Below are 24,187 nucleotides of genomic sequence, written 5' to 3' on the forward strand. Positions count from 1 at the left end.
GTGACTTTTGCTATAAGAAAAAGAGACTGCATGCCTGATTTTTGAAATTTGGTTACATCTAACTGAGGGAAGAAAATCAAAAGGGCCCTGCTTAAATAGGGGAACCCATTTCCCCGAACATCCAACTAACCTCAGAGATCTTGTTGGACGTGGCGGGGGAGGTGGAAGGCTGTGAAGCTTCTGTCACCCCCTCTTCTGAGCAGCACTCACTATCCCAGGACAACTTCAGTTTCCAAGGTCCGACGTGGTCAAGCAGGCGATTCACGCATGAACTTAGCCCGGAGAGGAGGTCATCCTCCTTTTCCCCCAAAGGCCAGCGGCCTGGCTGGGCAAAGAGCCCTGTGCTGGGCGGGGGAGGCAGGGGAAGGTGGAGCAGACACTAAGTGAGCCTGTCCATGGCTCTGACCTGGTCCTGCCACCTGCAGCTTTGTTGGCAGAAGACATCCACCGGGCACTGGAGCAGCTTCCTGGAGCCACGGCCACCTGCCAGCTCTCATTCTGGGCAAACTCTGCTGGGTGAGAGGGCACAGAGTGGGCTTCTTCTCACTGGCTACAGCCTAACGCAGCCACAGACATCCTCCCATCCCTCGGGGTCACCTGCGTTGGGTGGGGTAGGAAACTCCCATTGCTTTTGGGGCAAGGAGGGTGTATACCCTGGTCGTACATGCCCTTTCAGCTTTGGCTTTGTCCAGAGGGTCTGAAACATGTGTGCACTAGAATCCCGGGGAGCCCATTACCATACCAGTTCCAAGGCCCCAGTCCCCCAGAGTCCGGCTCAGAAGGTCTGGGGCAGGGCTCAGGAACCTGCATTTTTAACAAGCTCCTGGGTGATCTGAGAACCAGATTTGTTTTTCATTAATTACTTACTGAGAACCAAATTGTGCACTGACTCTCCTAGCCCTCCTCAGTGAGAAGAGGTGCAGCGTGGTATAGGGGCCAGGCTCACCTTGGAGCCACACTCTGCTCCACCTACTAACAGGGGCACATTGAGCAGGCCACTTACCTTGTTTCTTTATATATAAAATGGGGATAATAAGAGAATCAACCTCATAGGTGAAGTTTAAATAAGATAATGCGTGAAAAATGCTGACTATGTGCCTGACACCCAGTAAGCCCTCCATAAATGGAGGCTGTACTTTTATTAATAGGACTTGCTCCAGCAAAGTGGAGTCCGCTTTAAGTCTTTGGGTACATACGGCTCTTATTTCATTATTTAGAATGAATTTTTGCCACACAAGGAAACTGGCCAAGTTTCCATTTCTTTATTGTTCACCACAGTAAGTTTTTCAACAAGTGAGCCTTAAGAATTGCAGATGGCCCTACTTCCAGTCCTTGTTATTTCCTCTTCCTCGTCAACACCCCTTTCCTGCCTCAGACACAGAAACTCTCCCCCAGTGCCCTTCATCCTGCCCCCATGCAGGTGGGGAGCGGTGGGGGGAGCTTTTTCAGTTCAGCAGCCCTGGATCCCCCTTCTCTTGGGTTGGAGAAGGCAAGAATAAAGGGTGGCTGCCAAACCAGAAAAGGAAAGAGTGACAAACTGGAGGCCACATCCTTCTTCTCTTCCAGAAGGGTGAAAGGCACCTGGCCCAGGTGGGTGTGTGGGTGAGAGAGGTCCACTCCTGCATCACCTGCTGCATCTTCCCATCAGGGCTTCCACCCCAATGGTCCTGAAGGAAGAGGCCGCAATGAGGAGCCAGCATTCCCATGTCACTTACCCACAGGTCACACCTTGGAGGAAAAGTGGGTAACCATGGTCCCACAGCGCCCTGGCACCAGTAGTTTCAAGCTTCAGGATTCAGGGAAGCTACTGAAATTAAGTAAAACTAAGGGAATTTCCAGGAAACAAGGATGTGTGCGTGCGCATGCACACACGCACATACCTCCCCCCCAACTCTTCTGAGGAAATGGTGTTGGGAAACAGTACGTGCCCTGAAGAACACTAGCTGAATGAGCACTTAGTTCCCCAAATCTCCAAATAAATGAGACAAAGATGCAGACCAACACCAGGCCTCATGGGGCCAAGGACAAGGGGGGCTGCCCCTGTCCACTCACCGACTCGTTCAATGACATAAGCAGCCTCCTCACTGGTCCCACCACTTCCACCCTTGGCCCCTACAATCTGTTCTCCTCCCAACAACCAGGGTGTACTTCCTAAAAGGCAAATCTCATCTTATCCCCTCCTGTGTAAAGCCCTCAATGGCTCCCTATTTCTTTCTAGATAAAGACCCAAGTCTTACCATGGCTGATGAAGCCCTGTATTTCTTGGTTTTCACTCCCATTTTCAACCATCTGTTAACTCTAGCCACACCATTTAGTTCCATTCTTCATGCTCCCCCCAGCCTCTGGGCTTTTTCATGTGCTGTTCCCCTGCTCCTGTAGTGCTCTTCTGCCCCATTCACTTAGCAAACTTCTCTTCATTCCTTAAAACTCAGCTTCAAGCTCACTCAATCAGGGAGGCCTTCTCTGACCAGTCCCTCCAATCTATTTTGGGATCCTCAGTTACATCTTCCCACGGTGCCCTGTATGTCCCCTTCCTAACCCCGATCATATGTGTAATTACTTGTCCAATGTCTCTTCCCTGTCCCCAACCTACAACCTCTATGAGGGCAGAGCTGTGTCATCTTAGTCGCTGCTCAATAAATTTTTGAGAAATTAATTAAACTCAGGCGGCACTCACTGTGCCATCTTGGAGTAAAAGGCAATAGCCTTTAGGGAGTTATCCTCTTTTTTTTAAATAAAGAAAATATTTGAGCCAAAGGTAGTGGACAATGGGTTGTAGAATCGTAATTTTTCTTAGAAACCCATCCAGATGCATATACCTAATTTACAAAGTTAGGGAGTGATTTTTGCTGGTACAAATTGGGGATTAAAAAATTAACAGTGCGGGCCAGCCCCGTGGCCGAGTGGTTAAGTTCGCACGCTCAGCTTCGGCGTCCCGGGGTTTCACCAGTTCAGATCCTGGGTGCAGACCTAGCACCGCTCATCAAGCCACGCTGAGGTGGCATCCCACATAGCAGAACTAGAAGGACCTACAGCTAGAATACACAACTATGTACTAGGGGGCTTTGGGGAGTGAAGAAGAAAAAAACAGATTGGCAACAGATGTTACCTCAGGACCAATCTACCAAAAAAAACCCACCAAACAATTAACAGTGCCCTGTAGTGTATTAAAGTTCCTCAGAGAACATGTGAAGGCTATAAAATGGGATGGCTCCAGGGACACAAGAACTAAAACCTTAAAATCCAGCTAAGGGTAAACCTCACAGTGGTTCTCTGAACTTGCCCTCACCACTCCTGCCTCAGATCTTTGCACATGCTGTTCCCTCTGCCTAAAGCACCCCTCCCCTCTTTGCCTTTCTCTCCTGAAAGCACACTGTCTCTCTCTCCACATGGCTGAGGCTTTCATGGCCTTCAAAACTCCGTGCAACCCTCCCCTTCTCCAAGACGGATGCTCCAGTCACACACACACACACACACACACACACACACACACACCCCTTTCCCCAAGGTCTGCCCACCTGGTAAGTATCCCCAGCTGGCCCAGGTTCAGCTGATTGTTACAAGCCCATGTTCCTACCTGCCATGAGTTCCCTGATGGCAGGAGAAAAGAGATTAGTCATTTGTGAAAACTCCTTCTGCTGACACTCTTCTCTGGAACTCTTGCTTTCCCCATCAAATACCCTGGATGTTTCATTTAATTTTTCTGACATTTATTTTGAAATTCCTGCTTGTTTGAGATATTTTAACAATTTCACAGAGATTAGAGCTGAAAATATCTTTAAAGATAATACTGATGATGAATAATAGCTGCCGTTTGCCAAGGCTTACTCTGTGCCAGGCTGTGTTCTAGGAAGGCATGGGGTACCCTAGCTCACGGCACTAAAAGGGGGGGCCTGTTGTCATCTCCATTTTGTAGATGAGGAAACTGAGACCCAGAGAAGTTCAACAACCTGCCCATGGTCACACAGCTGGTGAGTAGTGGAGCCCAGGGCGACTCCTCCATGAGGCATAGTAAGCACACCCACGAAACTTTTAGGGGCTGTGGAAATGTCTTAATTTCTTTCAGAATAAGAAGGAAAGAGATAAAATTTTAGGTTGAAAAAATTTTTAATATATGATAGTAATACGTTTGTCTTCATATCAATGTAGCTGTAAAATATAATTTTTAATATGCTTTTTTATGGAAGAAAGGACCAGTGAAGGCAAAAGTGTCTCAGGCCCACAAAAGTCATAATGTGGCCCTGGTGAAGTCACGAGGCCGATCAAGTCAGTCTGCCTCCAAAGTCCATGTTTTCAGTAGTCTAGTCTTAACCTCACACTATAGGTGAAGAAATTGAGGTCCAAGGCCACACAGCAAAAGGATGGCAGAGCCCAGGGGAGAATGCAGGTTTCCAGTGGTCCAGCTGCTGTCGCCTGTGGTCCAATAGCATCACCTGGCGGTCTTTTAGGAAACTAGCCTTTATTCAAAGGATGAACCTAGAGGGAGGGCACCCGTCCAAACAGCCCCAGGGAGCAGCTACCAGCCGGTCTGCTCTTGGGCACCATCCTCAGCAGCAGAGGAGTCAGGCCAAGGAGCCAACTCCACGCGCTCTCTTCAGGCTGTCATCGGAATTCACACATTCCCCCTACACACACACACACACACACACACACACACACACACCCTCTTTCCCAGGGTAATAGAGTTATCCTTCAGAGTTAATATTTGTAAAGTGCTTAGACTAGCCCTTTCCTATAGGAATATCATGTCAGCCAATCTGTATCTGTAATTTCAAATTTTATAGTAGCCACATTAAAAAAAAAGCAAAAAGAAACATGTAAAATTAATTTTAATAATATATTTATTTAACCTAGGTGTCAACAAACTACAGCCTGTGGGTCAACTCTAGCCCAACACCTGTTTTCTTAAATAAAGTTTCACTGGAACATAGCCACGCCCATTTGTTTGTGTACTATCCACGCCTGCTTCTACACTGCAAACAGCAGAGTTGAATAGTTGCATAACTGAGACTGCATGGCCCACAAAGCTGAAAATCTATACTATCTAATTCTTTACAGAGAAAGTTTGCTAATCCTTGATTTAACCCAATATATCCAAATTTGGTAATTTAATACAAAAATCATTAATGACGTATTTTGCATTTTTTTATCATACCAAAATCTCTGAAATTTGATGTGTCTCTTATACTTAGCACATCCCTCTCAATTTCAAATGCTCAATGGATACATGTGGCTCAAGACTACTGAATTGGACCGTGCAGGCTTAGAATAAGGAAATATCATCTATTTCATATATCACATAGTAAATATCATATAAGTGCTTATTAAGTACATAAATAAGTTCCCCAGAAGAATTAAGCCCGAACATCCTGGGACATCCACTGCTTGTGATGAATTGACCTCCTTCCTGTGCCTCTAGAATGGTGCTAGCTATCGAGTACCATCCTTGGGAGAACTGAGAAAATAGTCACTCAAACAATTTCCAGCAGGGCTTAATTTATTCACAAAATCCCAACTAAGAAAGGCTGCCCCAGTGGCAGGCTGTCCTCTTCTAAGCAGTTTGCAGACTCGCTGCTGATAGAGATCACCATCATCATCGCTAATAGAACTCACAGATATAGAGCCAGGCCCTTGCGAGGCATTTCTGAGCATTGTTTCACTTAATGACGGAAGTAACAGTGAGCTCCCTCAGGAAGCCTGCCTCGAGCCCCCGTGCTGGCTTCAGTGCCTCCTCTGTGCTCCAGAGGTGCCCATATTCCCCCGTCACAGCCCTTCTCACTCTGTGCTGCGTGAGCTCCGAGAACAAGGAGCTGCCCCACTGATGCCCCAGGAGCCCAGCCTAGGCCTGGCCCGTGGGAGCCGCTAGTTCAGCGTTTGTCGCGTTCAGTCAAATGAGCCCAGAGGAACCCAGGGAGTTATTTGGTATTTGATTAAATTTGGCAGGTATTTGTGAAGCATCTCTGGTGTGCAAGGCTGTGGTACAAATGCTAGCAGAATCATGTGCACGCGTTGGCCCTTGCTCACGCTCTCTGCCTGTGGCTCTTTCCCACTCAAGAACTTCCCCAAACTTGATACAGGAAACTCAGGCAGTTTTAGGTGGCCTAGCTCTTCTGTGGAGCTTCAGGCTAAGAGGTGGACCAGGAGAGGCCTAGAAAATTCTTCTGGAGGTAGTCCTCACAAGAGTTATTAGTTTGCCCAGGTCTTTCTCTGGCCAGCCTGAGGGGCCGCTCTTTGACCGGGTGCAGTGGAGGGGTATCAGAGTGCCCTAATTAAGCTAGATATGCCCGCAAGCATTTTGGTTTTGCAAGGAGCTGTGTGCAGGATGACTCTTTGGGCTCCCTAAGCGCCCAAGGCCTTGTAAGCAATGAAATGCTGCGTGCACCAACACGGGACAGACTTCCAGGTACAGTCATTTGACATGCCTGGGAATCCAGGAGGGAACTCATCCCAAGGAAAGGAGGAGTAACTAAGGTTTAGCTATCAGAAGGGAGGTATTATGGGTTGAATTTTGCCCCCCTCAAAAAAGATATGTTGAAGTCCTAACTCCCATATCTCAGAATGTGACCTTCTTTGGAAATAGGGTCATAACAGAGGTAATGAGTTAAGATGCGGTCATACTGGAGTAGGACGGGCCCCTAATCCAACACGACTGGTGTCCTTATGGTCATGTGAAGACAGAGACACACAGGGAGAGTGCCATGTGACGATGAAGGCAGAGACTGGAGTCTGGCAGCTGCCAGCCAGGGCTGCCCAGGACTGCCGGCAAACCACCAGAAGCCAGAAGAGGCAGGGAAGGGTGGCCCTGCAGGTTTCAGAGGGAGCAGGGTTTCCAGACTTCCAGTCTCCAGGACTGTGAGGCAGACTTCTGCCGTTTTAAGCCACCAGCTTGTGGCACTTTGTTATGACCATCCTAGCAAACTAATGCAGGAGGGGACTTCTAAGTTCAGGGTGGTGGCTGAGCCCACATCCACCCCAGAGCAGCCATAGGACACTTCAGGCAGTGTGGCAGAGATGGCCTAGATGTCCCAAACCTTTTCTCCTCTCCTTCCTGGGCACCTGGTTACACAACACTCCCATCCTTCTCACAGCTAGAAGTCATGTGATTTGTTCTCACCAATAGAATGCAACAGGAAGTAATGATTGTCAGCTCCAGGCCAAGGTGGTTAAGAGTGGGCATGTTCTGTCCGGGCTCCTCTTTCTCTCTTCCCTTGTCCCCCAGTTGCATGTGGAGGGTTCAGGGAAGGACTCTGAGGCTCTAGGAGTTGGCAGAGCCACCAGATGAAGCCTGGATCCCCAGGTCAGCAGGCGGCAGGTGGTCCACTGAATGACAGATCGCACTGTGCTGTATGAAACATGTCTTTATTGGATTAACAGCTGGGATCTAGGGCTGTTTCTTAGGGCAGTGAGGCAACCCTGACCCATGCCGGTTCGTGAGGGTAAGAGAAGCAGTAAGTAAACGTGGAAACTACTTCTTCCCTACACTGTGGGATACTCTGGGACCAAGCAATTCTGCTAGGGCTCCCTTCAAGAGAGGGTAGGAAGGAAGGACAGGGAGAAGTCCCCTTCCCCTTAGCACCTTCAGAACTTAGCGAGCCCCTCCCCACCCAGGTCTGCGCTGGAGCACTTCGAGACTCCGCTGTGTCCCCCAGAAGAGCGGCAGGCGCTGGCGATGGTGGGGGGCGAGGAGCTCTGCCAGGAGCTGAGGTCCTTAAGGGCAGACAAGAGGCAGCAGGTGGGCCACCCCAAATCCTAGAGGTGGGCCCGCGTTAGGGCAGCACTCATCCATCCACGCTCAGCAGAGGAGGCAGGGCTCGATAGCACAGAGGAAGGGGGTGGGGCTGGCAGCATCTCTACTCTGCAGGGTCCAGACAGACTATGGGAACGGGAAGGAGCTGCTTCTGAACCCTCAGTGAGTTCACATTAGCTGGTCTGTTCGCCGTGGAATATGGAAGACGGTATTTTTGATGTAAAAGGTCTTGGTGATGGGCTGGGACCTGGCATAAGTTGGAGCCCTGGTGTCCTCCATGGCGCCCCCTGGAACACAGCAAAGGCCAGGTTGAGCTGGGGCCACCACGCCTCCTGCAGCCCCAGTGCAACCCAAAGGGCCGAGGTCAGCAGGCAGATGCTGCTACAACTGCTCCGGGGGTTAGAATGGTGAAATAGTCTTCTGCAGTCAGGAACAGCTGCTGCCCCTGGTGCCCCTTGACCCCTAGCTTAGCACTCCCATTCCTTCCTAGGATCCAATAACTAAAGGGCCCACCTGGCTTAGCATGGGCACCTTGGGACCCTGCTTTGGCTCCATGCTCAGGATCTGCCCTGATGGGTGGCATTCAGGTCATTCTCATTGTTAACTGTTTGACCCCATCCCTACCCCAAGCTCACTTACCCCTCATCACACTTCTCCTGCTTGTCTAGCAATAGCCCAGCCATCCCAGTGCTCCACGGTGAGCACCTCCAGGGTCCTGCCCAAGGCTGACCAGCTCCCCAAATGCTAGGGGAGCCAAATCCTAGGCTGCAAATCCTGCCTATTGAATTAATAATCACAATAATAATACTTGTTAGCATTTGTTGAGCACTGGACTAGTGCTGTCTGTGTGTAAAAGGGCATTTGGGGCTGACCTAGCTGGGGCCCGGACAACATCTTCGATCCCTCTTCCCCATAGCTGTTGGCACCCACTGGGATGACACAGCTCCCGTGTCTAAGTGTTGGGGAGTGGGGACAAGTGGTCAGCAGAGGTCTGTCATCTGTTCCCTATCTGGTCCCTGAATTTGGTTGAGTTAGGGGCATGAGGCCAGAAGCTTACAGAATGTTCCAGAGATTCTGGGAGCAACTATTGGCTTAAGCAGAACCACTATGGAGGAAAACAGTCTTTCTGTCTCTACCCCAAACCTGGCACTGCCCTAGTACCCAGTGGGCATCCAGAATCAGCTCCTCTGGCTCCAATGATTGGGTAGCTGGATAAAATACAGGATGCCCAGTTACATATGAATTCAGATAAACAATGAATAATTTTTTAGTATAAGTACATCCCATGCAATATTTGGGATATACTTATACTAAAAAATTATTGGTTTATCTAAAATTCAAATACAATTGGGCATCCTGCATTTTAATTTGCTCAATCTGCCCACCCTGCACCTGGCAATGGCTTCACGGACAGTGGGCACGGACCTGCGGGCCAGAGCAGGTGAGGGACAGAGGAGACCCACACGGTGCCTGAACTGAGACTCGCTCTGTGGGCCCGGGGAGTCAGGCCCTTCTCAGAAGAATCCAATGGAGTAGATATGACTCAGGACTCCGCTCAAGTGTCCCCTTCCCAGCAGACCTTCCCTGACCACCCTCTCGGCCATGCCAGCCCCTCAGTCTCCATCTCTTTCTCCTGGTTTGTCTCTTTTTGCAGCCTCAACAGTGTGGTCCGCGGACCAGCAGCATCAGCATCATCGGGGAGCTTCTTGGGAATACAGCATCTTGCCGCATTCCCGACCTCACCGGTTGGATCGGAACCTACAGTTTAACAAGATTCCCCAGGTGGTTCCCGTGCACAGCAAAGATTGAAAAGGGCTGCTCTAGCACGGACCACTGCCTGACATGCCATCATAGATCTGTTTGTTGTCGGCCCTCTGCGAGGGACCATGTCTGTCTTGTTCTCTGCTGTCCCCAGGGACGAAAAGTGCCTGACATATATCAGGTGCTCAATAAACATTTGTTGAATGAATGAATGAACAAACCAGAATCAAACCCAGGCCACCTAATTTCAAACTGGGTCATTCTTCCGTGCTCGGTCATTCACTAACTCACTTGGGGGCAGAGCTGGGAGTCAGTGACTGAGGAGCTGCCACTACAGGTTGTCCTGAATGAAAGAATCTCATGTTGAATGAATGAATGAATGTCTGTCCTACCTACCTCATGGGGCCTATGTGAGGATAATTCCTGTTCCAGGTGCTTTCCCACCTGATTTCCCCAAAACTCTGTGACGTAGGAAGGCAGGTACTAGTTTATTCCCATTTTTCAGATGTGGAAACTGAGCCCCAGAGATTGAGCTCACACAAGTTGGAAGTGGTGGAGCTAGGATTCGAACTCACATTTCCTGATTCCAAATCAGGGCCTCATTCCCTAGTCCATATTCACTCATTGGTTCATTCCTTCCACAGTCACTGAGTACCAGCTTCAAGCTGGGAGCAGGGAGGGCATTCATAAAGTTAACTGAGAAGTCCTGGAACCCAAAAGGCTCAGCGGGCCAGAGGGATACTCAAGGAATGATGACACAGTGAGCCCACTGGTTTTGCAGACTCAAAAAGCTGCAGAAGCACAAGGGTGGGCTCAAATCTGCCTGGAGGACTCTTGGAAGACTTCCCAGAGTAGGTGACATGTGAAAGTTAGCGAGCAGAGGAGTTAGGGGCAGAAGGAGCATTCCAGATGCAGAGACAAGAATGTGCAAAGGCCTGGCAGTGTGAAGGTGCCTGGCCTGCCTGGAGAACCGGTGCGCCAGTGGGATGTGCAGGTGAGCGAGTGGTGATGATGGACGAGGCTGGGGAGGGAGGCTGGGCCTGCCTGCCAAAACCTGGAACGGCAAGATGGTGGTTGCCCTTACCCACATGCCAGCCGTACTCCCAGGATGACAGGATTGGGTATGGATACTTCTCCTCCGGCTTCTGCCGATGCCGCTCCTGGAGGTACAAAGCCCGGCCTTGGCCGTCGTGGGAGATGCCTTGAAAGAGCAGCTGCAGGGTGCTCGGGGGGACCTGCCTCATTTTTAAGCCCTCTAGCTTGGTCTGGCCTGCTGGCCCCCAAGTTACTCCTCGGGCTTCTGAGATGTCTCCCTTGGGCGGGGGGTCCTGGACACCCACTCCTCTGGACAGCTGATCCCAGACCCCCTTAGTCTCTGGCCATCCAGCCTGTACCTCCTTGCTGTCCTGGGAGCTGGTGACAGGCATTGGTCCCACTCCCAAGGCTGACCTGAGGGGGGCCTGCTGGAGCCGCTTCCTGGGTATGGGCCCCTCCTTCGGGTACTTGTGGCCATAGTTGATCTTCCAGGCGACTCGGGCGGCAGCCTCCTTCTGGATGTGCTCCTGCCAGCAGGCTTGGTTCTGGGAGAGGAACAGATCCTTCATGGCAGTCAGGGGGAGGGGGCAGGAGGGGGAGAGGGAGGAAACATTCTGCGCACAGCTCTGTGGCCTATGTTTGGGCTGCTAGTGCCTTGTCTCCAGGGAGACGTGCAGCCAATGAGGGCTGGGATGCCAAGGAGAGGAGGGGCTGGCCTGCTCAGGGGATTGGGGCCATCCACAGGCAGTAGGACAGACCCGGCTGGAAAAGGGAGCAAAGGCCGGCCACAACCCATCCAGGGTGCCTGGCAGGGGGCCATGTTCTGGCTCAGAGGGACTCAGGGCCCTGGCCTTTCTCCCTCACACCCAGAGGTGGTGGCAGATGGGGTGTCATAGCTTCTATTCCATTTAGCAAACCCCAGTGGACACCTACTGTGCACCAGGCACCCAAGGGGGCCAAAGAGAGGCCCCGTCTCCACCCTCAAGAAGCTCTGGACACATGGCTGGGGGGTTGCCACGGCGACTCAACATCAACTCCTCGCACACAGCTCTGCCACTTGATACTGCGTGGCCTCATCTGTACGGCGGGCTGGTAGTGGGAACTACCCCTAGTATTGCGAGAATGACACCAGACCATGTGTAACAACCTGGGACAGTGCCTGGCAGGGAGGGGCCCCTCCGTAAATGCCAGCTGTGTTTAACCAGCACCTGCTAGGAGCCAGCTGCGCTCTGCGTGCCATAAACCACCCGTCCTGATTGCTGGGGCTCTCAACTTCCTTTTCAGGTGCAGAGGTGGAGACTTGGAGAAAGGCTGTGCCCACCCCAGGGCGCACCGCTGGTATGTGGTGGTACCTACTCTGTGCCAGGCCTGGGCTGGGGGCATTACTGAGTGATCTCACTTAATCCTCACAGCGACTTACTAACAGGCTATCATGTCACATTTCCAGATGAGGAAACTGAGGCTCAGCCATTTTAAGTGGTCGCACTGGGATTGACTCCAAAACCCACATCTGTGTGTTACTGCCACAAAACTCACCCATGGAATGTGACAAGCACTGTGAGAGAGACACCGACAGTGGGGTGCAGAGGAGGACCCAGCAACTACCCTGGCAGCACCATAAAGTCAGCCTCTGGGATCTTCACACCCTCTGCCTCCCTGACCAGGGCCCTCTAGGGGTGAGTACCAGTGAGAAGGAGGTTACCCATAATGCCCTGGGGCCACTCGCCTTTCCACTTTCTGCTGGATGTGCTCTTGTTTATTCATTCAACAAACATTCCTTTGCTCTTGAATCTGTGCTTGGCACTGAGCAGGGTATTAAAGGTAGACGAGGAGGAGCCCACATGCTTCCTGACCTCAGGGGTTCACAGTCCAGAAGGGGATACAGACTCGTGAAGACTTGCAGACCGGGACCCCTAGTCTGAAAAGCAAGGGGGACTGTACAGACTGGGCTGTATAGACTGCCCTCTGTGCCTCAGTCTTCCCAGCTGTAAAATGAGGGCTATGAGGAAGTCTGGTAAATGTGGGAAGAGTAAGAGCCCGCTGGTGTGGTGGTGATGTGGATTAAGGCTGCCCCAGCTAGAAAAGCCCAAGGTGACCTGGCCTACATGCCAAACTATACGACCCAGTGGACTTTTTTTATGGTATGAATTAAGACTGCCCCAGGGAGAGAAGCCCAGGGCATCCTCACCTACATGCCGATCTATATGGCCAGATTCGTATCTAAAGTTATATGACCGCACAATAACCAGACCCCATCTGCACTGAAATCATTTAATGACTTTTTACATCATCTTTTCTTTTCTCCAGTAAAAATAAGTCACGTACCCATGCCTTATAAAATTAGCCCTAACCCTCAACTCGGGGCAGCAGCAGGAGCTCTGACCGCCCGTGGGTCCTGTCCCCACGCACCAGCTCTGCCTACCCATGGGTCCTGTCCCCATGCCAGCGGGGGCAGCAGCAGCTGCTCTGCCTGCCCATGGGCCCTGTCCCCATGCTATTCCACACTATTCTCTAAATAAAAGAGCACTACTGCCAGATCTTGAGAGTCTAAGAAATCTTTCTTTCGACTCCTCGGCTCACCGACCCCACATCAGTGGGACAGCCCGGGCTGCTGTGTCTCCTTTGGAGCACTCACAGGGGTCCGATTAATCGTGCGATCACCTTGTTAATCCAGGCTCCCTGATCAGTCTGTAAGCGCCGATCATTCTTTCCGTACTGAGGGCTTTCCATGTGCGCAGCTGCAAGGGAACAGAGCGGACAAAACGTCCTGCCCTCGTGCAGCTTTGCTTCTGGGTCCTGAGTGGCTCAACACCGCGCCTGTGTCTCCAGGGTCCCTCTGGGGGTACCGCCTGGCGTAGAGCAAGCGCTCGGAAAAGGGCTCAGGGAAACGACGAAGAAGCGCACTTCACAGTGGCTCTGTCGCCGCGGGCGTGTGGGGGAGGGATGGAGGGATGGAGGGACTCTGGGGCCAATCGGTCGGGGGCCGGGTCTGCTAGACTGTAGACGGCCTCCCCGACCCAGACCACCCCCGCTATCCCCGCGCCAGGCTGGTAATTCCAGGCGCCCTGAGCGCCCGAGGGCGGCGGTGGGCGTCCCCTTCCTCGGGGCCTCGGAGACTTCGCGTCTCCGACCACAGGGGCTGCCCTCGGTGCCGCAGGTCGCGTGTCCAAGGCGACCCCTGGCGGTCACCGCGGCGACCACAGCCTGCGCGTCCGGCCTCCCCGCACGTGGCGGACAGCCAGGCCTGGCGCGCGGGCGGACCCGGGGCTCCGCTGCGGGGTGGAAGGCTCTCCCGGGAGGGGAGGGCAGTGGGAGGGTGTGGATAGGTGCCCCCAAAGTGCTGCCTCCCACTGGGCCCGGGGACAGCTTACGGCCCACAAGGAGCGCCGCCTTCCAAATCTGGCCCCGTGTCGGCCAGCACCCACCCCGGCCAGACCCCTGCATGCAGCACGCAGCACGCAGCTTCATGGTCCCCTTCCTAAATTCCCGAGTTTTAACACGGCTTTGATTATTACTACCTGTGTGACGTTGGACAAGTCCCTTAACCTCTCTGAGCCCTGGCAAACTCCCCTGTAAAAACTGGGGATAATCCTGAGTCAGCGCCTAGCATTAAAGTATGATGACTTTCTTACTCTAAATAACTCACTTAAAGCCCATCCAGCTATCCCCGGGAAGGTGTGGGGCCCCCCAGGCCTGTCTCTGGCCCAGGCTGTGCTAAGGGAGAAGGGGTGCACTGAAGCTGGAAGTGAGGGGAGGCTGAGATGCGAGCTGGGCCTTCCCAGGGCACCTGCCACCCCTGGCTCGCCTCCCACCTTGCTGGCCACTCCCCACCCCCCCACCCCCCAGCCACCAAAGGCCCAGCTGGCTGGGAGTTCTGTCATTGGCCCACCCTACCACTCCCACTGTTGGCCCCCAATCCTAAACCCCAGCCGGGGGCTCTGACCACAAGCGCCTCTCCTAGGACTCAGGCCTGATTTGTGTCCTTCAGATAGCCCCTCCTAGATTTAAACTTTGCGCGGGGAAGGGTCATCCGAGGCAGCTTCCACGGGTAAGAGTCATATTGTAAACCCTCACCAGGTGCTGGACGCTGTGATCTGCTCTTCACTGCATCCTCAGTTAACCCTCAGAGCCCTCTATGGGGTAGGTCCTACTACCCCGTTACATTGGAGGGAAAACAGAGGCACTGTTTTCTCTGAGAGTAAGTGATCTGCCCGAGGTCATGGCAGGGCCAGGATTTGAACCTTCTGGCCTGTACTTATAGCCACCATGCCAAACATCTTCCCTACAAACCACTTCGTCCCTCACTGAGGTCCCCCTTCCACTCCACCTTGGGGATCTGAGTCTCCCCAACACTCAGGCAGCCCCTCTCCCAGCAGCTCTGGGTGGGGGAGGGTTTGCCTAGGTCAGTTGAGGGATGGATGTGTTGTGGGTTCTTTCTCGAGGTTAATCTTGGAATGGACCTTTCCCGTTATTTTCCCATTTTATGGGTGAGGGCACTGAGGCACAGAGAAGGGAATTGCCTGGGGTGTCTGGGCTGGTAAGCAGCAGAGCTGGGATGGGAATCCAGACGTGAACCTGCGGCCTCTGACCCGCTGCTTTCTGAGTGTTTCTCACACACTAGGTTATTTTGCTGCTACTAGCGCTGACTGCCAGTAGCTGGGCCTAAAGCTGGCATTTCCGGGGCTCGGTGCCTCCACCAAGGCTTCTTTCTCCTCTGAGATTACCCCGCCAGAGTTCAGCTTTGCCCTAAGAATGCCCACGCCCACAGAGAGAGGCGTCCTGGTGCCTCGGGAAGGCAGTGGACACGGCAGAGGGAGTAACGTGGGCAATGAGGGCTCGCAGATTCTTTCATCTTTTGAGCTCTGTCCTGGGGAGATAAGCACGTTCAAAATACAAAACACCCTTGGATGCGAGCCCCAGGTGAGGCTCGTAAATTCCCCATCTCCTGCCTGCCTGATTGGGGAACTCCTGAGGGAGAGACAAGGGGGTGTGGTGCCACCCTAAATTCCTAGCACATGAGCTGGTCCCCTGTGGGCTCAGGGGCCCAGACAAAAGCCTTATCACGAAGCAAAAAGGATCCCTTTGTTTCAGAAGATTCCTCCCACCATGTGTTTGGGCAGCATCCCTAGGACAAAGCCAGAGGGAAAAAATCGAATTCAGTCTTCCCTCAAGCGATGTGACATTTTCACTCCCTCTTGGAGTTATGATCTGCTATTGTGAGGAGGAAAAAAAGAATTAGCTAAACAAGATGTGTTTCTAGGAGAGCATTTCCATTAGTGCAACACTCTGATTACAGAGCCCCCTCTCCTCCAAGCTGATGGGAACTTGGAAAGATTCCCTTCCTTTCCTAGACCCTGCTTCCATCAGGCCCAGCCCTGGGGCCAAAGGGCACCTAAATGATCGATCTTCTTCCCCATCTTAAAAATACAAGCTTGAGGGGTCGACGAGGCTGGAGCATTCATTTTGCCATTAACGTTTATTCTTCTAATTTTTAAGCCTTTGTAATTTTCAAGGGAAATTAAATCCCTATGTGCCCGACTCATTTTACATCAAATTCATTTTACTCCAGAGCCATATGAAAACGTGGCTTTCAAGTCCCCTTTGAAGTCTTAAGGCTACACATGTGGTCCAGGGCCCACGTGTTTATAAGCGCACTGGAAACAAAGAGGCATGTTAATAAAATGTTTCCTTCTCAGCTGCTCTGCTGGTGAGTGCTTCCCTGGGTTCCAGGGGGAAATTTCATGAGGAAGAGCCCGGCAGCTGGGCTTGGAGCGGGGCAGGGCCTCCTGTGGGCTGAGGATCCCTGCAGGACAGCTGGCAGTGCTGTCTGCCTTACCTCCATCGGCCGCTAAAGAGTGATGGTCCGGGGCTGGCCCGGTGGTGCAGTGGTTAAGTTCTCACACTCAGCTCCAGTGGCTCGAGGTTTGGATCCCAGGTGTGGACCTAGCACCGCTTATCAAGCCAGGCTGTGGCGGTGTCGCACATACAAAATAGAGGAAGACTGACACAGATATTAGCTCAGGGCCAATCTTCCTCAAGCAAAAAGGAAGACTGGCAACACATGTTAGCTCAGGGCCAGTCTTTCTCACACATCAAAAAAATTTTTTTTAAAAAGAGTGATGGTCCGGTCAGCTCCTGGTAGGAAAAGGGCAAAGTCAATCAGTGCAAGTCAGAAAGAGCCTGGCACCTGGCCTGTGCAGTGTCAAGCTTCAAAGTTTTCAAGATGTTTGCACAAACAACAGCCAGTTCCCATAGCAGCAAGTCCAGGTGGAGGTAAGAGTCGCCCTGTGGTTCTAGCCACTGATCAGTAGAGAGGTGCACAGATTTCACCCTGAGAAGTCTTCGATGGAACTGGCAGGGGCCCGCCAGGTGCAGCCCCAGGTGCTAACAAGCAGCCCGTGTAGGGGGCACATCACCTCCGGCAGGGCATGGATCACAGACAGCAGTGGCTTCACCTGATCCTCACACCACCCCAGGGAGGCTTGCTCTGAGTGGTGCAGCAACCTCCCTGAGGCCACACTGCCAGTGAATGGCTGAGCCAGTGTGTAAGCTCTGGAGGCCCTGATGCCAACGTCCAGCTGTTAACCTGCAAATGCTGCCGCCCCAGAACCTAGCCAGGCTTCCATGAGGTATAGAAACCAGTGGTTGTGCCCCTGTGCAAACCCAGCCTACTGTGGCCTGTCCAGTCCCTCTGCAGAGCCCGCACTCCCCTAAGCCCACGGACCTCCTGGGAGTCCAGGAACAACAGTCCCTCACAGTGCAGGCTCACTGACAAGGGTGTTCCCTCCAGGAGGGGCAGGAGAAAGCCTCCTTTCCTCCAACTGCCCTTGCACCTCTCAGAGTAAACAATCACCAGCGTGATCAACAGCTGGGTGTCAGGAAGAACCACAAAAGGACCCAGTCTTCCTTCCCTGTCTTTCCCTCCCACCTTCACACCCAATGCAGGGCTGGCGGCCCAGCAGGGACTTCCCATCACCATGGCAACTGCCAGGACCTTATCTGGGGGCTCCTGGGTCCCCTTCCTTCTGTGCTCCTGCTCCCACAGCAACAAAACCAGGGAGGGAGAGCTCCCACTCTGGGGACAAAAAGGCGGGGACCCAGGGTCTGCCCCAGGTGGGCTTTGAGACTGCAAACATGTCCATGCAGCACTTGAGTTAGTGTCATTGTTGTCAAATGGTGTCAGAGGACTGCTGTGAGGGTGAGAGGAGGTGAGGGCAGCCTAAGCCTGCGGTGAACAGCTCTCCCTAGCAGAAAGGGGCACACAGAGGAGGAGGGAAGTAACCCAAATAGGAGCCCTGCTGTCTAAGGGTAGTGAGGTGACAGGTGACAAAGCTTCTTGCTTGAATAAATTCCCTAAAACAAGGGTTTCCCTTGTCATCAGGAAAAAGGCTTTCTCTCTCTCGCTCTCTTATTTTTGAACCACAGCCTTCCCCTAGGTGGGTTTCACGTCCAGGACTCTTAAGCAGGGCAAGCCCCTCAAACCTCTCCAAGAGGCGCTGTTGGTGTCGGAGCCCACACACCCCCTTCCCAGCACCCCCCCCCACTCTCGGGCCTGGCAGGTCTGGATAAACTCCCACCAAGGCTCAGAGAGGAGCGAGACTTCCCCCTGCAAAAAGGGCAAGATCACTGTTGAAACAAGGTGCTTCCCTGCGTCCTTTTGGCCAGAGGTTGGGAGAGCCAGTCAGAGTCAAACCATTTATTCAGAAACAACACCATCCAAGAACACCAGGGGAGTTTCATGGAGCAAACATTGTATTTAATAAGTTATAAGATACAATTTACAGTCGGCATTTGATTCCAGTTTCGCTTCCACATGCCCCTTTACAAGGCCTGTGGTCCTTTCACATTAGGCTTCGGGCCGCTCCAGTTTCTAATAGGTGGGTTTTTGCCAACACTCGCCCCCAGCCGCTACACCATGGTGAAGGTCATCCACCTCACCCCCTGTCCCATCCACGGAGACACTCTCAGTGACAGTGGCCACTTCCTCAGGACTAAGCAGCAAATGTGAAAGGTCTGCCTGCCCAGACCACACCACACATCTGGGTCCTGCAGTCAGGCAGCGTCCCTGAACGCTTTAACTTTACTCCAAAGCAGGTCTGCAGGATGGCGCGCAAAACACCTTACACCCCATTTTTGCACCTGCAGATTGCTTTTCAAATAGCCTCAGATGACGTGTGGTCAGGGCCAAAAACACAGCCACCGTCAGCTATGTATCTTTCACTATTTCTGCCACGTGGTAGAGGACCACCAATGAGCTGCTGTCCTTCCCTCCCCCTCCGAAATTCCTTGACTCTGAGGCCAAAGGTCGGCAGGAGTTTCATTCTTTTCCATCTGTAATTTTCCAGCAGTGGCCCCTGGGGCTGGCCGGGGGTGGGTGTGCAGTGTCGGCCTCGGCTCACGTGCAGCTCCTCCTGTGGTCACGAGGAACGTGCTGGTGAGACTCATCAGGCTGACAGACGCCTGGAGTGCGTTAAAAACAAGGGCTAGTGTTGGTTAAGACAGGGATCTTTGGCAAGTAGGGGGCTGCCTGCCCCCGCAGCATTTCCTCAGACCCAGCGACTGAAACGGACTTCAAAACAAAAGCAAAAATACGGCTGCCAAGATGGCCACCCCACGACTGTGCAGGGAAATCATCAGGAGAACGAGGGGGGAGCCTTTCTGGCCAGTCGGCCACCACGTACACTTGGCCCTTTGAGAGCTCTAAGGGGGCCACAGAGCGGGGCGGGGGTGGTAATTAGTGTCACAACAATGCTGCCCACCGTTTCTTATGTGACGTGGGCACTGGAAGGGAGGAAGCTGGTTTTCAGCCGTCTTCTTTTCTAAATGACCACCTCCACTAGGTCTCCTCTTTGTCCCTGCCCCTCCCCCGACTCTTGTTTCACAAATTGGCTAGCTATTTTTATTTTTAAAAAGTGTCATTCTTGCCTGTGTTCTTGGTCTGTGTACAGGGGGTGATCTGTGCCACCAAGAGGTCCTCTTTGAACCCAGTGTACGTGGAATCTTCTCAGCCCATCAAACGAGTCTGCATTTCTTAAGAGTCCCCAACACGCCCCTAAACATCAAGTCTAGGACTTCCTTTCGAAGGCACTTTAGAACGGCAATGCTTTTGGGATAGGGTTTCAGACCCACAAACGGGCTGGAGAACTTTGTAGAAAACGAGTTACAAACAAGCAACAAAAGCAACCACCACAACTCCTCCCAGGATTTGAGGAGAACTGTTTTAAGGCACTGTCACGTGGAAGGGGCTGCCGGGGATGTGTTCCTCTCCCCACTTCACGGCCAGAACGTAATCCCCTCTCTCCTTGACGACGTACGTGACGTTGTACTGCTGGTTGCCCACATGCTTCATGGAGACCTCTTCACAGGGGGTGGTGGGCCCGTGGACCCCGATCAGCAGCATGTTGGAACCTGGGAGGCAGAGGACCGTGGTTACTCCGCGAGGATGCTGCCTGGCAGGCAGAGGAAGGGAAGGGATACGGGAGCCAAAGGAAAGACAGCAGTGCCTGCCTGTTGCGCTTCCACAATGATGCTGGGGACCTTTGAGAGGTGGGAGAGCGCGGCGATTCTGCGCAGGACTCACAGAGCCTGACGGTGTGGGTTCAAATCCCTGCCCTGCCACTTCCTGGCTGGGTGACCTTGGACATGGGACATCACTTCTCCCTGCCTTAGCTTCCCCATCTGTATACGGACGATGACACTAGCACCCACCTCACGGGCATGTTGTGAGGTTTGGAGGAGTTATTTTGCGTGAAGCCTTTAGCACAGAGTAAGGGCTTTGTAAGTGTTGCCCATTCTGATCTCACTGATTCTCACAAGAACCTTAAGGAAGGTACTATTATTGTTCCATTTTAGAGGAGAGGAAACTAACGTTAAAGAGATTTAGTAACCTTCCTAAGGTCACATGGCTAATAATCTTGATGAATGAAGGCGGGCACGCAAACAGGAAGGAAGGAAGGAAGGAAGGAAGGAAGAAAAGAAGAAAAGAAGAAAAGAGATGGAGCCCAGTTTCCATCCCAGAAGTGCCAGATGCCAGAACCTTGGCAATAACCACTGACACCCAAATAAACACCCAAATTCAAACTGCAGTTAGAACAGTAAGTGGCAGAGAAGAGGCCAGGTTACTGACAAAGTTTGCTCATCTATAACGGATACACCGTCACTTTTCCTATCTACCTTGAGGTCATTTGAAAGAATCAAGAGGCAAAAGAGAGGAAAAGCATTTAAAAACATTAAGTGCAGGAGAAAAGGGTAACGAAAAGGTTACTTGCAAGTAGTTGGGTTACGTGGGTGGGTGGGCACTGCTGGACCTGAGCAGGGAAGATGGAAGTGTACCGAGGCGCAGGCCGGCCCCCGCCCCGACCCCCGGGCAGGGCCAGGCCGCCTACCGGCTTTGCTGCAGTCCACCAGGAAGGAGCTCTTCTGGCCCACGAAGGCCTTCGAGAGCCCTGCCCCCTTGGAGGTCACCTTGCTGGCGTCCGAGGATGCCTTGGGGATGGCACTATAGCAGGTCTCTGTCGAGGACCTGGTCACCGACTCCACCAGGATGGATGAGGTCTCATTGGCCGAGCCGGGGCTGACCAGACGCTGGCCTGGGACACAGAAGGGAGGGAGGCAGGCGTGAACGGCCCTATCTGAATTTCCTAACTTTTCTGCAATGAACCTATATTGCTTATATAACAGAAGAGGAAGCAGAAAGAGCCATGTGTAAGGAATTCACCAGAATATTGATGGTGATTACCTTGGGTGGTGGGCTGTGAAGTGTTTTGTTCTGTTTGGTATACTTCCAGTGTTCTGGAGAGGCACATTTTTGTAAATTTGATAAAATCTTTTCATTATTTTAAAAGTGAAAGCTAGAAATCAGGAAATTTTTCAGGCCCTGATCTAAACAAATATGTAAGATTTCAAATATGTAAACATTTCCTCTTTTCTGTTAGAGACAGATAGCCACCTAACACGTTTTCTCAGCTTCCACACTCCCGCTCCACTCACTTATTTTGCAAGTTTTGATATATTTTTTTTTTTTGGAGGTAGATTAGCCCTGAGCTAACATCTGCTGCCAATTCTCCTCCTTTTTGCCAAGGAAGACCAGCCCTGAGCTAACATCCGTGGCCATCTTCCTCTACTTTATATGTGGGACGCCTACCACAGCATGGCTTGCCAAGCGGTGCCATGTCCGCACCCGGGATCTGAACCGGCAAACCCCGGGCCGCCAAAGCAGAACGTGTGAACTTAACTGCTGCACCACGGGGCCGGCCCCATATTTTGCAAGTTTTGAACATGCGCTCCCCTCTGACAGGTCCTACCCTTTCTTTACATTCAAGATTTAAAGCAGATTCACATCTGCTAAAATGCTAAAATCATCCACAGTTTCTACGATGGAATAGCTCTGCTGACAATCTGACAAGACCAGCTCCACAGGGGCTCAGAATAACTTCAAAGGTGTTTGGGTTTGTTACCTGTCACCTTGGCCTTGAAAGGACTGCCCACGATGTGGTTAGGCCCACCATATTTGACGCCAATCAGGTAGTTTCCAGGGGCCATGGGGGTGTACATGACTTTGTACCCTTCTGGGGTTTCCTGGCAATCCATTTTAACCTTGGAGGGGCCTTCAATGGTGACAGATAATGTCCCTGGCCCTGCTCGGGTGGTGTTGATGAAAAATTCAGACTGGATACCTGTGAGAAAGGAAGAGGGGACAAATATCATGTTGATGGTTTGGAGAGATGAGGGGGTGTGGTTTGGGGAGCTTTCCTGGGGGCACGGAAGCAGTGGGTGGGGGGCACACCCAGGATCCCTCACAGAGGGGTCGCCTTGGTGGTGTGGGAACCCACTAATAGCAGCCTGAGCTCCTGGCACAGGAAACCTCAGACCCTGGAGGGTGGTAACACCCTTTCCAAGGCTGAGGCAGGAGTGTGGCTGACATTTCGCCCACAAGCACCAACCACCCGGACACTCTGTTCCCTCCTCTGGGCACGAGCCGTGGCCGAGGGCGAGAAGTCCGAGCTGTCTTGTGAGCTTGAAGTGCTGCTTCAGCCGTCTGGGGCCAGCTCTGCCTCCAGGGGGCTGGGGGAAGCGTGGGCCCCTCTGACCTTTCCTTTCTCCTCCGGGTGGACCTGGAGAAGCTGAGGAGGCCCAGCATCACCTCCTTCCTCCTCAGGCTCCTCACCCCAGACAGGAATGGAGACTGGGGCAGCTGCTTGGATCTGCCAGCAACCCCCACTCTGCCAACAAGAACAGGACCAAACAGCAGCTCCTGCTAACAGAGCACCACTCAGACTCCTGTGCTAAGCATCGCTTACATGCTGTGATTCCTGTCTGACAAATGAAACTGAGGCTCGGGAGGGTCGGGAACTCGCTGGTCAGTGCTACAAACAAGAAAGCGGCAGAGCTGGGATCTGAACAAGTCTGCATGGTCCTAGAGCCCAGGCCTATCTCTTGGCCACTGGATGGACAGTGGGGCTGCCTCAGACGTCCCAACTACAGCCCCGAGACACCCTACCTCTTGCCTGGCCCATGAGAGCCTCCTGTACAGATATCCTGCCTTGTGATGAAAGGAAAGCTAGTAATATGATGACCATGGTGGCCCTCCTGTCAGAGCCCCCACTCCCGCAGGCCCCTGTCCATTCCAGAGGAGGATGAAGTGGTCACCGAGGGCTGCTTGGGTGGCCAGACACCAGTGCATCCCCGCTACAGTGCCCTCTATGGGGCGTCCCTGGCATAGCATCCCTATGCGTTCCTGTGCTTTTTCCAGAGCCCTGGACTCTGCCCCAGCTGGGAACTCTCTTGGTTTAATTATAGCTCCTAGGCCAGAGAAAGAATTATTGTTCTGGTTACCAATAAAACAAAGGAGCTGCTATCGTGCAACCCCCAAACACAACTCAGCTGTTTCTGGAAGCTCCTGAGGCTCCTGCCCCAGGGCCCCCCACTATCTCAATCTTGTATCTAAACAGTGTAGCCAAGAAGCCCCTCATGCAGCAGCTGCCAGGGTGAGGCTGTGCGGGGAAGGGAGGGGGTGGCCAACAGCACAGGGGCAGCATTTCCAGGAAGTAGCCACGAGGCGACGATAAGGAAAGGTATTTTTAAAGGGAAGGTGAAGAGACCTGGCTGCCGTGGAAAGAAGCCCTACCCTTTTAACCAGCTGCTCCATTCCTGAGGAAAACCCGTTCATCCTCACTGTGAGGGCCTGGAAAGGCAGGGAAGGGGAGGTGGGAAAAGGAAAATGAGGAATCATAGGACAAGAGCCACCCGGAACAACCTATGGGTGGGCTCCCTTATTATCCCCATTTTCTAGGAAGAAAGTGGAGGCTCAGTGAGGTCAAATAACTTGCCCCAAGTCACACAGCTGGTGAATGGTAGAACTGGGATGTAAACAAAAGTCTGTCCAACTTGGAGCTAACACACTTGTCCGAGAGAAGATGAGAAAGAAAATGCATGCGCCAGATCCCTCTCACCACTGCCTCCAGCTAGAACCAATGTGATACCCACACATCTGTGGGCATGGCGGTCTCCCCCACACCCCACGTATGTACAGCTCAGTTCCTGTGAGTTCAACGCATGTTTAGTGGGGCCCTACTCCATCTTAAAGGGGCGCGAGGGATAAAGGGAGGGAAGGACGCCTCCTGGAGCATTTCATCAGGCACATTG

At 52.5% G+C, this 24,187-nt stretch overlaps 2 protein-coding genes across 6 annotated transcripts in view; both read right to left on the bottom strand.

Annotated features, from left to right (window-relative positions):
- Nucleotides 1-7,340: 7,340 nt before the first annotated feature.
- On the bottom strand, nt 7,341-11,195 carry LOC106781801 (protein SPMIP1). Its single transcript, XM_014731548.3, has 2 exons — nt 10,593-11,195; nt 7,341-8,034 (listed from the first exon to the last, which is right to left on the bottom strand). Exons 1-2 carry the CDS (start codon nt 11,110-11,112, stop codon nt 7,916-7,918), a joined length of 639 nt encoding a protein of 212 aa, XP_014587034.1. The 5' UTR covers nt 11,113-11,195; the 3' UTR covers nt 7,341-7,915.
- A 7,082-nt stretch (nt 11,196-18,277) lies between these two features.
- FLNB (filamin B) overlaps nt 18,278-24,187 on the bottom strand; it is a 133,244-nt gene continuing 127,334 nt past the window's right edge. For all 5 annotated transcript variants that reach the window (XR_011426839.1, XR_011426838.1, XM_023620203.2 and 2 more), the window contains 3 exons: nt 22,000-22,218; nt 20,929-21,132; nt 18,278-19,951 (listed from right to left, as the gene is read on the bottom strand). Coding sequence is in view for 3 of the 5 variants with exons in the window: in XM_023620203.2 (XP_023475971.2) it covers nt 19,764-19,951; nt 20,929-21,132; nt 22,000-22,218 (611 nt within the window). In the remaining 2 variants the exon portion in view is untranslated. The remainder of the gene's footprint in view (nt 19,952-20,928; nt 21,133-21,999; nt 22,219-24,187) is intronic.

The sequence above is a fragment of the Equus caballus genome, chromosome 16 (assembly GCF_041296265.1).
Source record: "Equus caballus isolate H_3958 breed thoroughbred chromosome 16, TB-T2T, whole genome shotgun sequence".
In the NCBI taxonomy this organism is placed as follows: Eukaryota; Metazoa; Chordata; class Mammalia; order Perissodactyla; family Equidae; genus Equus; species Equus caballus.

Coding starts and splice junctions, on each gene's coding strand:
- LOC106781801 (XM_014731548.3), bottom strand. CDS start 11,112: ATGAAGGATCTGTTCCTCTCCCAGAACCAAGCCTGCTGGCAGGAGCAC. Junction 8,035..10,592: donor GGAGTACGGCTGGCATGTGG/GTAAGGGCAACC, acceptor GCTGTGTTCCAG/GGGGCGCCATGGAGGACACC.